We start from the raw sequence: 16439 nt of genomic DNA, 5'->3' as shown, positions 1-16439 counted from the left end.
TGGTGATATTAAAGAATATTAATTTTCCCTTAACTACTACGGCTTACTATGTCAAGACTCGTGAGGCCTCTTAAATACTCCTAGATTAAATTATTTTCGTTAGTCATTGGTCCTTCTAAACCCTATAATTTTAAGATAATATAATTTTCAATGCAATTAAATAGTATATCTTGATTACTTTGTTTTATGACTTTGAAATTCAGCCAAGATTTTGGCAGTGTGCTTCGCTAGTCGCAGATATTAAAATAATTAAGGAAAAGAGTTTTGAAATACGTACATACATAAAACAACAATAAGTTCATTCTCTAATAAGAAAATTTATTATATTACTATGTAGTTCTTCATTTCGGTGTAGGTTTTATCACATTTAGAAAAGTCAAAACAAGACAAATAATTTTCTAGTACTATATATTACTCATCCCTCATCCCTCCCATATTTATGTCATTATATATGATACTTTTTGGATTCAATGAATTTTAGTTAATTTTAAAATATAATTTATTTTAGTATATTAATCTGATAAAATTGTAATTTTTTGAATACTTAATAATTACTAAGTTGATTTAATCTAATTTAACTTCAATTATTAATACTCTCAATAAAAGAAGGTGCCACATAAATCAAAAGAAAAGATTATATAAGACGTCAAGCCGTTACAAGCCAACTGTCCAACTTCCACATTTACACTAATGATGCAACAACATTTAATAAAACGACCAAGTTATGTAAAATCTCATTACATATATGTTTTCCAATGGAGGATAATAGAAAAGAAAGAAGTTATTCATTGTCTGATCTTTTTAAGTAATGGATTACGCATTTTTGGCAAATCACTGTCTGAAATTTTGGGATTTTGGTCAATCGTTATCACGTTATTCAATATTCTGTTACGCAGATCTATCATCTTAGTGGAAAGATCATGCAACCCGGCCATTACCTTACATATTACTACGAAGAGTGAACTACAAGAAATTGTCAAGAGAGAGAGAGGAACGTTTGCATTTACTACTGCTTCAATTCGTGTTCAAAAAATGGCACATTGTATTTCTAATTTCTAAATTTGACTTTATTTATTACATTAGGGAATCAGGTTTGAATCCTCCTACACCTTCTCTATGGAAGGCAGTAAGCTTACCAAGCAAGCTAGCCCTTAATTTTATTTGTCACATCTTTATAGTAACACAAATATTATAATTAACATGTTTAATATCATTTGTTTCAAAAGTCTTATAAGCACAAAAGTTTCATCATGACATGTTGATATCATAGGTTTTTAAAGTTCCTCTAGTATTTTTACAAAATCGTCTCCATTCAAATAAAATACTCTTGTTATTTCATGAATTTGTTTGTCTTATTTTACTTTTTAGTTCATTTTAAAGATGCTTCTTTTTTTGTAGCTTTTTATTTCTAACTTTTCAAATAGCATATTTAAGACCACAAACTTAAAGAGTATTTTGATACACTCACATATATTTAAATTAAGTTTATAAGATTCAAAAGTTTTGGTATTATTTTCTTAAACTCCTTTTCTAATCAAAACCATACCAACATTGAAACGGAGGGGATAAAAGAAATGAAGTAATATATTATTTTAGTAGAGACGTTGAGAAGATAAACATGATTGATACGACCCACAAACTAAGGCCTATACCAAGTGAATAATTATTTTGATATATCTTCCCAGTAGCTCACACCTTGCACGTTTGCCTATAAAGGAAAACCCTCCTTGAGGGTAAAGCCATTGTGTCTTAATTTTCTTTATCTCATCTAAAATCTGGGATAATTTAAGTCCAACAACATTGTCTTGTATACTGTCCACTTCCTAGCTAGGAAAAGAAAATGAGAACTCAATTAGTACTAATTTTTCTTGTTTTTCTGTGTCTTGTTATTTGTGGAGTTGTGATTATTAGGATATACTATTAACCATGTAATTTGTGTTAAAGTATTATATTTTCATCCTATGTAAAGATTATTTATTATATTAATAAAATCTTTGTTTGAATAGATCATTGTGTTAACAAATGTGTCCTTTGCTTATATAATAGACAATTTTGTGTATGGTGTATTGTAACTCATGCACAGAAGATTAAAATTGTCGGTTCTTATAAGTAATAAATTAACATTCACAATCAAAGATGAGGTAGGACAAATATCTTGATGATTGTAGCACAAGATTAAATATAATTTGTTCTTAATAATGGGAGTGGTAGTATTCTAACTTCTTGTGCTAGTACATTTCGTATGTATTGAACGGACCAATTAGAGATATTCGTTTCTGTTCTGAATATTAATAAACGATTTCTCTAGACCATTACATGTACTTATAGTCTTAATCTTGACATAATCATTATGATCTATGTGGTTTGTTTTATCGTTTTAATCTATTAAAAGGTGAGACTCTTTTGCGAGTCAACATATTCCTGATAGGTTGGATGATGACGAATCACTTAGTGAAATATTAATTAGTTGATAGAACCGTGTCTCGGACTTGAGATAGAAGACACCCCTTTATGGTTGCTTATAAGTTTTCACGTGAAAACTCTGCAGGTGTATTTTGTATCTGTCATGTGAAATAAGTTAAGTATTATAAATAAAGGATTAAATTAATCCATAAGTTAAATTTTTCATAGAATTTAATTTAATTGATTGGTGTCGGTAATTCTAACATGTGGAGTTAAATAAGATGTAATGGTAGATTTCAAAATTAAATTGAGGAGTGCAATTCTAGATTTTTAGTGAAATAATTTGTAATTTATTATGATATGATAATTCATTCACTACCGAATTAATATCATAATTGGAAGCCTCAGTTAATAAATCTGCGCATGATTAACTAATCAAATTTGGAAAAGAAAAGGAGTTATAGAAGAGGTAAAATTTACCGGTCTTCTATAAATAAGGAATAAAAGAATTAAGAATTAATTTTGGTATTATGACAGATTTAAAGCTGAAAAAACATTTTGGCATTAAAGGGTATTAAGGATGAAAACGTTTTTTGACTTTAAGGTTACAATAAAGGCCAAAACGTTTGCCTCTTTCTCTTCCTTATTCAATTAAAGTAGGAATAAGTAGAGGTTGAATTTTGAGAATTCAATGATCCTTCTCTAATCCAAAAGTACTTGCCCACGCAAGGTTGATTAATAAGGTTAATCAGGAAATAGTAGAAGGCAGTAGACCTGGCAAACAAGGCGTTGAACGAACTGTGTGAAAGCTTCAAGAGGTAAGTTTTCTGATTTTCATTTTGGTTATGTTATCTAGATATATGTAAGTTATTGATCCTGTAGAATTATTGCTTCCACTGTGCATGTTCTAACAATTGGTATCAGAGCTCTTCTTACATATGCTAGATAATGTAAAATAAGTTACATGATTTACTGTACATATTTTGGATAATAATTGTATAAATCATATTATTGTTAGCTGCTTTTCATGTTTTATATATCATGTAGTTGTTGGCTGCTTTTCATGTTTTATATATCATGTAGTTGTTGGCTGTTTTTCATGTTTTTCATGATGTTATTAATTCCAACAAAATTTAAGTTTATCATCAAGAAAGCATAAAACGAATTTTGCATAGTTTTGTAGATTACATGCAAAACGATGATGGGCCTCGACTACGACCAACTATAATCGTTACTCACTGTATGAACAGTAGTAGTAAGGCCAAGCAGTGCAGGAAGCCCTGCTGTCCCTTGCAACAGCTCGGTCAATAATTGCTAATTTGGTCGATTTTAGAATTTTCAGATTTTTGATGAACTCCAAATGACCTGAAATTTGGTATGTTTATTGGAAATAACCCACTGAACAATACACACAATAAATTGTGATTCAGACCATTTTTTGTCCATTCGAGGTCATTTTGATGAGTTTTTGGGTGTTTTTATATTTTTGAAAAAATTAAAAATTCTAAAAAAATTATTTTTTGCAAACCAATGGTGATAAGGATCATTCCTTATGATTTCCAGTGGTTAATAACAGTACATAATGTGAGTTTATATGTTGACATCAGTCATCTTTCCCATCGGATAAACTTGTATATTGTAATACTATTTTATAGTTTCTTATTTTTTATGACTTGTATTAACTTTCCAACTAAGTTATATGTTGGTTCAATAGTATAGAGACTTATGAAATATGACATTTATATAACTTAAATCAACAGCTGACTCTCCAACTGAGTTGGTTCTGTTTCATTTAAGAGATAAAATATCTGATATTACATGTATATTTGCTTAAATAGTTAAGTTTTCCTAACGATTCTAACTGTTTGTGTGCATGGCTATATGTGTGATGTGTTTTTGAAGAATTTTATTATTCTGCAGCATGTCTAATGATTTATTTTAATTTAATTATATAACAGATTAACCATGTCTTCATTCAATCCCTTAAGAACTATCCCGAATCAAAATAAATTAAAAGGCCCTAACTATGTGGACTGCAAACGTAATTTGGATATTGTTCTTACTGCTGAGGGCTTTAAATTTGTGCTGGTTGAGGAATGTCCTATTAAGTCGGATATACCCACTAATGATGAGATTAAAGCCTACGATAAGTGGGTCAAGGCAGACGAGATGGCAAGATGCTACATTCTTGCCTCTATGGAAAATGTGTTGCAATATCAACATCAGTCTATGACTACTTCTTATGATATGCTTGAATCTCTCAAAGAGATGTTTGGTGAGCAAAATCGTGTTGTAAAGCAGACGGCCATGAAAGCTCTTTTGACCACGAAAATTGTTGAAGGAACTTGGTAAGGGAATATGTTCTCAAAATAATGAGTCTATTAAACGAGTTAGAAATTCTTGGTACTGTTATTGATTAGGAGTTTCAAGTTGAGATATTCCTACAGACTCTGCCAGATAGTTTTCAGCAGTTTCTCTTGAATTGTAACATAAATAAAATGAACTTATCTCTTGCGAAACTATTGAATGAGCTGCAAACGACAGAATCTATCATTAAGCAATAAGATCCTTCTGCGGCGTTGATGATTGATAAACCTTCGTCTTCTACTTCTAAGCCAAAAGGTTAAAAGAAAAAGAAGAAGAAACCTCGTAAGGTTTCAGGTGCTAATGGTGGTGTGGCTAATCCTAAGGGCAAATTCTATCATTGCAAACAACCTGGTCATTATAAGAAACAGTGTCCCGGCTACATAGCTAAGATGCAGAAACAAGGTAAATCTTTTTCATATGTCGTTGAAACATTTTTAGTGGTTGTTTCTATCTAATTTTGGGCTATAGATTTGGGAGCCACTAATCATATCTACACATCCTTGTAGGGGTTTCAAGAAATACAGTGCCTAAGTGAAAATGAACTGAATGTGTTTCAAGCAAATGGAGAACCAGAACCAGCCTTAGCTATAGGAAATATTTCTATTTTGTTTTGGTAGTACTATAGTTTTAAGATTGAATAATGTTCTTTACGTACCTTCTATAAGAAGGAATTTGCTTTCAGTTTCAAGTATAATAGATGATAGTTACAATGTTTATTTTGCTAATAATTGTGCAATTATTAAGTTTGATAAGCATTTTATTATTTCTGCTCCTAGAATACATGATTTATTTGTATTTGATGTTTCCCATGATATGCTACAAAAATGGAACTTAATAGTGTTGATCAATCTCATAAAAGAAAACGTATTTCAGAATTGAGTAAAACGTACTTATGACACTTACGTCTAGGTCATATTAACTTAAGTAGGATCTTACAGTTAGTTTCTGATAGACCTTTGAGTTCATTGAAAGTGGAGGCACTTCCAACTTGTGAATCCTGTTTAGGAGGTAAAATAACCACGAGACATTTTCCTTCCAAAGGAAATAGAGCCGGTAATAAGTTAGAATTAATTCATACTGATTTGTGTGGTCCATTGAATATATAAGCAAGAGGTGGTTTTGAGAATTTTATGACTTTCACAGATGATTACTCGAAATATGGATACATGTATTTGTTGCACCGTAAATCTGAATGCATTAAAAAATTCAAAGAATTTTAGATGAAAATGGAAAAGCGACATAACAAACCTTTTCATACATTACAATTTGATCATGGTGGTGAATACCTTTCTGCAGAATTCATTAAATACTTATCAGAATCAAGAATTATATCCCAATATTCTGCTCCGAAAATATCACAACAAAATGGTGTGGCAGAATGCCGAAATACAACTCTTATAAAAATGGTTAGATCAATGTTAAGTTATTCAGATTTGCCCTTTTCTTTTTGGGTTATGCATTAGAAACCGCAAATTATATTCTGAACTTGGTTCCTTCAAAATCAGTACCTTTAACCCCATCTAAATTATGGAGTGGGCGCAAGCCTAGTCTATGGTGTATTAGGGTTTGGAGTTGTCCAGCACATGTGTTAAAAGGAAAAACTGATAAATTGGAATCTAGAATAGAAGTGTGAGTTTTTATTGAATATCTAAAAGGGACGAAAGGGGTTTTATTTTATTGTCCTAATTAATAGAAGGTAATTGTTTCGACAAATGCCAGATTTCTTGAAGAGGATTATTTAATGAACCATGTTCCTATAAGTAAAACTGTTTTACAAGAATTGGGCAATAGAATAAAGAATAATAAAACATAAGAACAATTTCCAAAAATCGTTATTCACATACCACTGCATCCACGTAGTGAGAGAAATATCAAAAGACAAGAGGTTGCACAAGAGCAAACATTTGACATTAAACTACCTCAAAGTAGTGGGAGTAATATCGAGCAGCCTATAATTATGGAGGAAAACATTCAGGATAATGTTGAGGAACCTGTCATAGTACAAAAAGACATTGAGGGTGTTCAAAATTTAGTTCCAAATGTAGCAGATCCTATAATGACTAGTCGTCATAGTGGGAGAATTATTAGAAAACCTTCACAGTTTGCGCTCTTAGAAAAATTATATAATAGAATCCCTGAGGAGCCTAATATGAAACCTCTTAATTACACTGAAGCACTACATGATAAAGATGCTAAAATGTGAATTGCAGCTATGAAATTTGAAATGGAGTCTATGTATTCCAACCAAGTCTAGGAACTTGTAGAACCACCTACAGGAGTCAAAGCCATTGCATATAGATGGATCTATAAGAAAAAGAGAGGTGTGGATGGAAAAGTGCAAACTTTTAAGGCTAGGCTTGTTGCGAAAGGGTTTACTCAAAAAGAAGGAATTGATTATGAGGAAACTTTTTCGCCGGTAGCTATGCTTAAATCCATTAGGATTCTCTTATCCATTGCTGCTCATTATGATTATGATATTTGGAAAATGGATATCAAGATAGCTTTCCTAAATGGAAGTCTTGATGAGTGCATTTATATGACACAACCAGAAGGTTTCATGAAAAGTAGTAATGAACACAAGTTTTGTAAACTTAAGAAGTCCATTTATGGTTTGAAATAAGCATCTAGAGCATGGAATACTTGTTTTGATAATTCGATTAAAACTTTTGATTTTAATCAATGCGAAAATGAGTCATGCGTTTATAAAAAATGGGATGGATACAAAGTAGCATTTTTTATTCTTTTACGTAGATGATATTTTGCTCATAGAAAATAATTTGAGCATGTTAAATTCTGTTAAGGAGTGGATGTCCTCACGTTTTGCTATGAAAGACTTAAGAGAAGCGGCTCATATCCTTGGGATCAAGCTTATGCGAGATCGTAAACAAAGGATATTAGGCTTATCTCAAGCACTTTATATTGATACTATCCTTGTAAGATTTAGCATGCAAAATTTCAAAAAAGGATTCCTTTATTTTAGGTATGAAATTGCTCTATCAAAAGACCATTGGCCCAAAACGATCGATGAGATAGAAAGAATGAAGGCAGTCCCTTATGCTTTTGCTGTAGGGAGCCTCATGTATGCTGTGTTGTGCACTAGACCAGATATCTGCTTTGCTGTTGGCATGGTTAGCAGATTTCAGTCTAATCCCGGACAAGAATTGGACTGCGGTTAAGCATATAATTAAGTACCTTAAAAGGACTAGGGATTATATGTTTGTTTTTCTCTCTGTGGATCTTGTACCTATTGGGTATACTGATTTACATTTTTAGTCAGATAAAGATTCTAGAAAATCTACCTCAGGATATGTGTTTACTTTAGGAGGTAGAGCCATTGTTTGGAGGAGTATCAACCAATCATGTGTTGCTAATTCCACCATGGAAGCCAAATATGTAGCTGCCTCTGAGGCGGCTAAAGAGGCTGTTTGGCTCGGTAACTTTCTGAAAGAGCTTGGGGTTGTTCCTTCAATTCAAACACCACTACCACTTTATTGTGACAATAGTGGTGCAGTTGTAAACTCAAAAGAACCACGAATCCATAAAAAAAGTAAGCATATTGAGAGAAAATATCACTTGATTCAGGATATAACTGAAAGGGGGTGATGTGAAAGTTTTGAAGATTGAGTCGAAGATCAATTTGGCAGATCCATTTACAAAGGGCTTAACCCAGAAGGTTTTTTGATAAGCATGTGGAAGAAATGGGTGTTAAAGTTGTGCATTCATGGTTATGAGTCTAAGAGAAAAATTGTTAAGATATACTATTAACCATGTAATTTTTGTTAAAGTATTATATTATCATCCCATGTAAAGACTATTTATTATATTAATAAAATCTTTGTTTGAATAGATCATTGTGTTAACATGTGTGTCCTTTGCTTATATAGTAGACACTTTTGTGTATGGTGTATTGTAACTCATGCACGGAAGATTAAAATTATTGGTTCTTATAAGTAATAAATTAATGTTCACAATCAAAGATAAGGTAGGACAAACATTTTGATGATTGTAGCATAAGATTAGATATAATTTGGTCTTAATTATGGGATTGGTAGTAGTCCGACTTCTTGTGCTTGTACATTTCATATGTATTGAACGTACCAATTAGAGATATTTGTTTCTATTCTGAATATTAATAAACGATTTCTCTAGACCATTACATATACTTATACTCTTAATCTGGACATAATTATTATGATCTATGTGGTTTGTTTTATCGTTTTAATCTATTAAAAGGTGAGACTCTTTTGTGAGTAAACATATTCCTGATAGGTTGGATGATAACAAATCACTTAGTGAAATATTAATTAGTTGATAGAACCATGTCTCGGACTTGAGATAGAAGACACCCCTTTATGGTTGCTTATAAGTTTTCACGTGAAAACCCTGTAGGTGGATTTTGTATCCGTCATGTGAAATAAGTTAAGCATTATAAATAAAAGATCAAATTAATCAATAAGTTAAATTTTTCAAAGAATTTAATTTAATTGATTGGTGACGGTAATTCTAACATGGGGAGTTAAATAAGATGTAATAATAGATTTCAAAATTAAATTGAGCAGTGCAATTATAGATTTTTAGTGAAATAATTTGTAATTTATTATGATATGATAATTCATTCACTACCGAATTAATATCATAATTGGAAGCCTCAGTTAATAAATCTGCGGTCCTACTATGCCTGATTAACTTATCAAATTTGGAAAAGAAAAGGAGTTATTGAAGAGGTAATATTTACTAGTATTCTGTAAATAAGGAATAAAAGAATTAAGAATTAATTTTGGCATTATGAAAGATTTAAAGCTGAAAAAACGTTTTGGCATTAAAGGGCATTAAGGCTGAAAACGGTTTTTTGTCTTTAAGGTTACAATAAAGGCCAAAACGTTTGCCTCTTTCTCTTCCTCATTCAATGGAAAGTGGGAATAAGTAGAGGCTGAATTTTGAGAATTTAATGATCCTTCTCCAATCCAAAAGTACTTGCCCACACAAGGTTGATTAATAAGGTTAATCAGGAAATAGTAGAAGGCAGCAGACCTGACAAACAAGGCGTTGAACGAACTGTGTGAAACCTTCAAGAGGCAAGTTTTCTGATTTTCGTTTTGCTTATGTTATCTAGATATATGTAAGTTATTGATCCTGCGGAATTATTGCTTCTGCTGTGTATGTTCTAACAGTTCGGGGTGCAGGAAAAGTACCACGCAAGAACTTCTATAAGAGCACTCGTTGTCCAAATGCTGAACAGCTTATTAGAGATATCACTTGGAGCAAAGATAAAAATGACGCTACCTTGGGTGCTAAATTGATTCGACTCCATTACCATGATTGTTTTATAAGGGTACGTACAAATTGGAGTTAATTAATACCACGCACACGATAATCTCATAGTAGGATCTCAGCTATATACACTGACAGAATCATTGTTTCTTAACCTGTTATAGAGCTCACACATGCTATGTTGATTAATCTTATAACATTATTTAAATTTGTAGGGATGTGATGCTTCCATATTGATGATATCAAGCTTCAAGTTGAGGCAAAATGTCCTAGAATTGTTTCTTGTGCTGATATTTTAGCATTATCTGCTCGTGATGTTGTTTCTTTCCCTGTAAGTAATATCCCCTTACCAATATATAATTCCAATCACATAATATGCATGAGTCCATATATCATAAAGATTCAAGAAATTAATTTATACGTTGACGACGGTATAAAGAATATTAAAATTCTGTGATGTGAGCATTAATTAACTCTTTGCATGCATTGTGGGATGTGGAGACCAGAAGAAAAGATGGGAATGTTTCGCTTGAGAGTGAAGTGAACCCAAACTTACCTTCAGCATTCTCAAATTTTGCAATCCTTCAGCAACTCTTTGCAAAGAAAGGCCTAAATGTCGATGATCTTGTTGCATTATCAGGTAAAATATTATATTTGTCTTTCTAAGTGAACAATATGATGAACTAAACTGCACATTATCAGGTCACTTGAAAGATAATTACTCATGCATCGTTCAACAAACATGTGACCATTAATTCCTATAGAATAAGGCATGTTGCATACTGCAACAAGTAAAATAAATGATACTCCCTCTGTCTCATTCCAAATGACACTTTTATTTAACGAGTTCTGAAAATAAGGGTACATTCCTTAACATATATATTTTAATATATTCCTTAATATACACACATGTATAGACATACAAGTAATATGCATGTCTTCCTTTAAACTTGCACAAGCGTCAAAAGTGTTTTTTTAATTAAATTATATGTTCCATAAATACAGAATAATATTTATATTTACAATGTCAACGTATATAAGTTAAATATATGAGTAGTAATATACTTCATGCGTGCATGCATGTAGGTGCTCACACAATTGATGTTGCTCATTGTGGAGCTTTCTCAAAGAGACTCTACAATTTCACTGGCAATGATGACATGGATCCATCTCTCAATGCTACTTATGCTGAAACTTTGAAGAAATTGTGCCCTAATCCAGCCAATCCAGCAACTACTATTGAAATGGATCCTTCGAGCTCAACCTCATTTGATAGCAATTATTTCAATATCCTTATTAATGAGAACAAAGGGTTGTTCCAATCTGATGCAGCCCTTCTCAATGACAGAAACTCACAAAATGTCGTCATAAAATTGCAAAAGAATAAGGCTTTCTTTTTTGAGTTTGCAAGATCCATGCAAAAAATGAGATCCATTGAAGTTCTTACTGGAAATGCTGGAGAAATCAGGAAGAATTGCCGTGTCAAAACTAATTCTAGGAAGAAAAAAACCCTATGATTTTATCAAATGTTTTCTCAGAAATGTAACACATCATACGTCTCTAATTATTTACAATGCCTTTAATCATAAGTAATTGTGTGGTGATACCAATTAAGTTAACGTCATGTAAGTTAATTAATTTGTACTGTTATTGTTTGAACAAGCAAATTGAAACTTTGATGTATTAGAGACTAATTTGCTTTGTCAAATGAAGAGAGGTAAGATTTAAGTTTTATGTCATGATTTATATCTCCTGTATTTGATGTTCTCAAACTAGACTTCTTTCAGAAAACAAATTGGCCAAGCACCTTATCACTACTAGAAAACAGTAAATTTTCGACGGCCAGTTTAGTCGGAAAGTGGTCGAAAAATAAGGTACTTCCGACTACTTTCTGACTACTTGATGGTAGTCGGAATATAGCTTGTCGGAAAATATTTTCCGACTGAAGTAGTCGGAAATTTCTGACTACAATAGTCGAAAAGGTAGTCAGATATTTTATAAATATTTATTTAATAATTATAAATATTCCAACTACTGTAGTCAGAAATTTAATAAAGAATTATTTAATAATTTTAATTATTCCGACTACTGTAGTCATAAAATTAATAAATAAATATTTAATAATTTTAATTATTTCAACTACCGTGATCGGAAATTTAATAAATAATTATTTAATAATTTAATTATTCCGACTATTGCAGTCGAAAATTTAATAAATAAATATTTAATAATTATAATTATTCCGACTACTATGATTGGAAATTTAATAAATTATTATTTAATAATTTAATTATTTCGACTACTGTAGTCGAAAATTTAATAAATAAATATTTAATAATTATAATTATTCCAACTACTATGGTCGGAAATTTAATAAATAATTATTTAATAATTTTAATTATTCCAACCACTATGGTCGAAAAATTATTAAATAACTATTTAATAATTATTATTATTTAATAAATAATTAAATAATTATTATATTGCATTAGCATACACTACTTTCAGATCATAAACAACATAACTAATGTATTTTGCACAATTGGATCAAACACGACATATATTTATAAATACAACCACTTTAGACCATTCAAAATAATATCAAATCAAATAGTTTAAACATCTAAATGTCACAACAAAAAACAAGAACAATAACTACAATCTAATTATCATCAGCTTCATTATCTTCTTCGTCATGAAATACTTACGGCATGTGCTTCTTAACCAACTCCTCCAATTTATCAAATTTAGAAAACTTAGCATCGTTAGCTGTACATTTCTGCGTTAATTCCACAATTTAATTTTTCATCGCTTCCATTTCTTCCATGGTTTGTAAAGTAGAACAGGAACTGGGAAACAATGAAGGATTACTCGAGGATTGGAGAACCCCTGTCCTGTAGGTTCTACCTTTCTTTTTACCACCTACCATATTTGTCCACATATTATTCAGCTCTTCAGGTGATGGTTGGACCATGGAACTATCCTCTGAAGTAGGTTGGGTTTGATGCCACTCTTCCTGAAAGAAAAATTATTTGTCAGTTTGTAAAAAAGCAAAGTTGAGTAATAATAAAACAATGTATGTAAAATTTATTATGTTACATATGCATTCTTAGCACGCGGTTCGACCCAATCTCCTCTTGTACCATCCTTGTTTTTCTTCCTATGCATATCTTCGTAGACATCAATAAAAAGGCTCTCTTTTCATTTTCATATTCCTGCAAAATTTTAGAAAAAGAGACAATGCAAGTACGAAGATAAGTTCGGGCAGCATAGACCAAAACATCTTAAGACTAATAATAGATCGTCATGGAGTCCATGATTCGAAAATACTCAAATCCAACAGAAGTAGTAGTTTAGAAAGGGTCTACAACTATATAGGGAGCCAATGCCCCAAAGTTGCTAATACATTCAACAAAAATATGCCAAAGATACTATACACTATATAAGAAGCTATAAGTTAAATTGGAACTCCTGCATCAATTTTCAAGACTTTATACACTATATAAGAAGCTATAAGTTAGAAACTCTAATTATTTTCCAATAGGAGGTGGCATTCACTGCACGCATCATCTGCTTAACCCCATCGTCTCCATATAAATATCAGGTGTTTATGAAGGTCGTTATAATAGTGTCTGCTTTGTTTTGTTTTCTTCTACTGCTACTAACTACGACTTTGTATTTGCAAAAGCTAAGGAGAGAATAAATGGCATCACAGCAGGAAAAAAGGTCTGAACTCGATTGAACAACAAAGGAAGGAGAGACTGTAGTACCTAGAGGCACTGGTGGCAAAAGTGTTGAAGCTCAGGAACACCTTGCTGAGGGTATTTCTACTGATTTACCACCAGTATAATAATGAGCATCTTAATTTCTTCTCTAAATGTATTAACTCTTTATGTTTTCATTGTTGTATTGTAACAGGGAGGAGCCGTGGAGGTCAAACGAGAAAGGACCAACTAGGAACTGAAGGCTACCAGGAAATGGGATACAATGGAGGTCTAAGCACCAACGATGAGTTTGGCGGTGACCGTGCGTAGCGAGAAGGGGTTGAGATAGATGAGTCCAAGTATAAGACCAAGGATTGATAGCTTTTAGTTAGTTTTCAGTTAGTTTTTGCAGTTTGTCGATTGGTCCCCTTGTTAATAAAAGGTTCTTTGCTTTTTGTTGTGTCTAGTTCTTAAGATGCTCGAGTCTTTAATTTCCAATAATTAATCCATTGTAAAACATAGGACCAGATTTTGATGTACCAGACAGTTTAATCAAATGTTTTTTTAATTATAACTAAATGTATTGTACAATGGATTTAGTTATTTTAGTTTTTTTAGAAAGGTGATGAATAATTTTAATGATCATTGTCCAGGCACAAATAAGTCCTTGTTATGTTCTCTTTTTCTTTTCTCTTCTTTAGTACTAATAGTAGGCAACTTCTTTCTGTGCTGTTTGTTTATACTTCTTTTTTTAATGGGCTTTACAGCTAAACATCCCTTAATCCCTTGTTTATCATAACCTGAAAAATTAGTTGTGCCAAAAATCATTAGAATTAGGAAGAGATAAACAAGAAAATAGTACAATTTAGCTCTGTTCACCATGGTTTTAGTACACTACTTTAATTTTGACTAATCTTCCTTTGACTAGAAAATCACTTGCCTCTTTAAGCTTTATCAAAATCAAGAATCTCCACTGATAGTGTGCTGTCATTTTCAACCTCCCAATTATTTGATGGATCCAAGCTAGATCTCTTAATTAATTATCACAATTATCCCTAATAAAAAAAGTATTAGTAATACTAAATTATATTAGGACAAATAGAAATCTAAGCCGTACTCTCTAATGTGCATACTTCAACTTGTTGATTTTTTTAATCAACCCACGAACCTCTGTCTCCATGTGACATATGATTTTAATCAACTTCCCAAAGTCAGAAACTACTTTTGGATTTAGTTTCTGACTTTTTCAATAATGGTTATTGGAAGTTAATCCTATTAGTTGGTACCAAGCTTCAACGCGTGGTGGTCAAGTTGGCAATTGAAATCATGGACAGTAGTCCATTGGAAGGGTTTCATCAGTTTAACCTCCGAGACGAGCTCTTATGGTTTGGGAAGCCTAGGTTTCTGTTGTGGATAATACAATTTATATCATTCCAGGTATGAGCAATAACATAAACTTTATCCCCTACTTCATTGATTAACAAAAAGTGTATTACAATTAGTTTTATCTCAATGATATAGTGTCTTCAAATATGCTTTATCGATTGCTCTTCTCGGTTAATCATATGCAGATGCATTTAAGATGGCAACGTACATATGGTCACTGGTAAGAACTCGAGAACTTAGTGTCCTGATAGAGGTTTTGCATTTTCTATAATGAATTAAGTTCTTTACACATATCCCGTTTGCTGATAATGCAAGGTTCAGGCATTATTTACACATACCCTTCATTATTTATCATTATGCCTAAAAAGAAAAAAAAGTTAGTTTCTCTTTCTATTTTTTTTTTAAAGAAGATTTCTATAATCAGACCATTCAAAAGCTAGCTCTTAGAAACATTAAAACAAATAGCTTAAAGTTGATACATGAACATAAACTATCTAAAAAAAATTTCCTAGCACAAAAGTCAATTCATTTCTCCCAAAATCACAACTGATGGAAGTCCACATACAAAACACTCCTGATTAAAACCAAAATTAAACCACCACCACTACCACCAACAAACCCAGTATATTCCCACCAAGTGGTAATACAAGATGAACAAGACTAAGTTCACAACAAAAGAAACAAGCAACAACAAGAGCAACAATATGTCAACAATGCTAGTGAATCGAAATAGGCCACACACGGCTTCACTAGACTTCAATATGAACAAAAACAAGAGCAACAAGATGTCAACAATGCTAGTGAATCGAAATAGGCCACACATGACTTCACTAGACTTCAATATGAACAACAACAAGAGCAATAAGATGTCAACAATGCTAGTGAATTGAAATAGGCCATACACGATTTCACTATACTTCAAGATAAACAACAACTAAAAGATAACAACAATAGTGAATCGAAAGAGCCCTATAAGGCTTCACTATGTCACGGTATAGAATAGTGAAATAAATGAACAAATAAAAAATTTAAGCTATTATTACCAGTTTTTGTCGGTGTGTAGCGAAACTCATTAAGCCTCCAGTGTGCAACGAGCCACCCGTTTGAGACGCTCTATTTGTCTTTGCCTATTCCCTCCTTGCCCTATATTCAGGAGTATCTCATTCTTTCAAGAACTAATCCCACACATTAGCATTCAGCTATCCAGGTTTTTCCAAGTGCCTCCGGGCCTCATACAAGTGTTCTTTGATACGTTGAGTTGCTTTCAACTTGAAAATACATTGTATTTCATTATCATGAAAAAAATTC

At 32.0% G+C, this 16439-nt stretch overlaps 1 protein-coding gene and 1 pseudogene across 1 annotated transcript; both read left to right on the top strand.

The window, feature by feature from the left end:
* The first annotated feature begins 1840 nt into the window (after window positions 1-1840).
* LOC124898652 (peroxidase 24-like) lies at window positions 1841-11558 on the top strand. Its single transcript, XM_047412339.1, is given in 7 exon segments — window positions 1841-1897; window positions 5058-5073; window positions 9954-10102; window positions 10257-10269; window positions 10272-10376; window positions 10505-10681; window positions 11128-11558. Coding segments are annotated over 7 exon segments (948 nt in total).
* A 2186-nt stretch (window positions 11559-13744) lies between these two features.
* LOC107852314 lies at window positions 13745-14123 on the top strand (annotated as a pseudogene).
* Window positions 14124-16439: the final 2316 nt, after the last annotated feature.

Source organism: Capsicum annuum, chromosome 1 (assembly GCF_002878395.1).
Source record: "Capsicum annuum cultivar UCD-10X-F1 chromosome 1, UCD10Xv1.1, whole genome shotgun sequence".
Lineage (NCBI taxonomy): Eukaryota > Viridiplantae > Streptophyta > Magnoliopsida > Solanales > Solanaceae > Capsicum > Capsicum annuum.
This window is presented reverse-complemented; position numbering and strand designations above follow the sequence as displayed.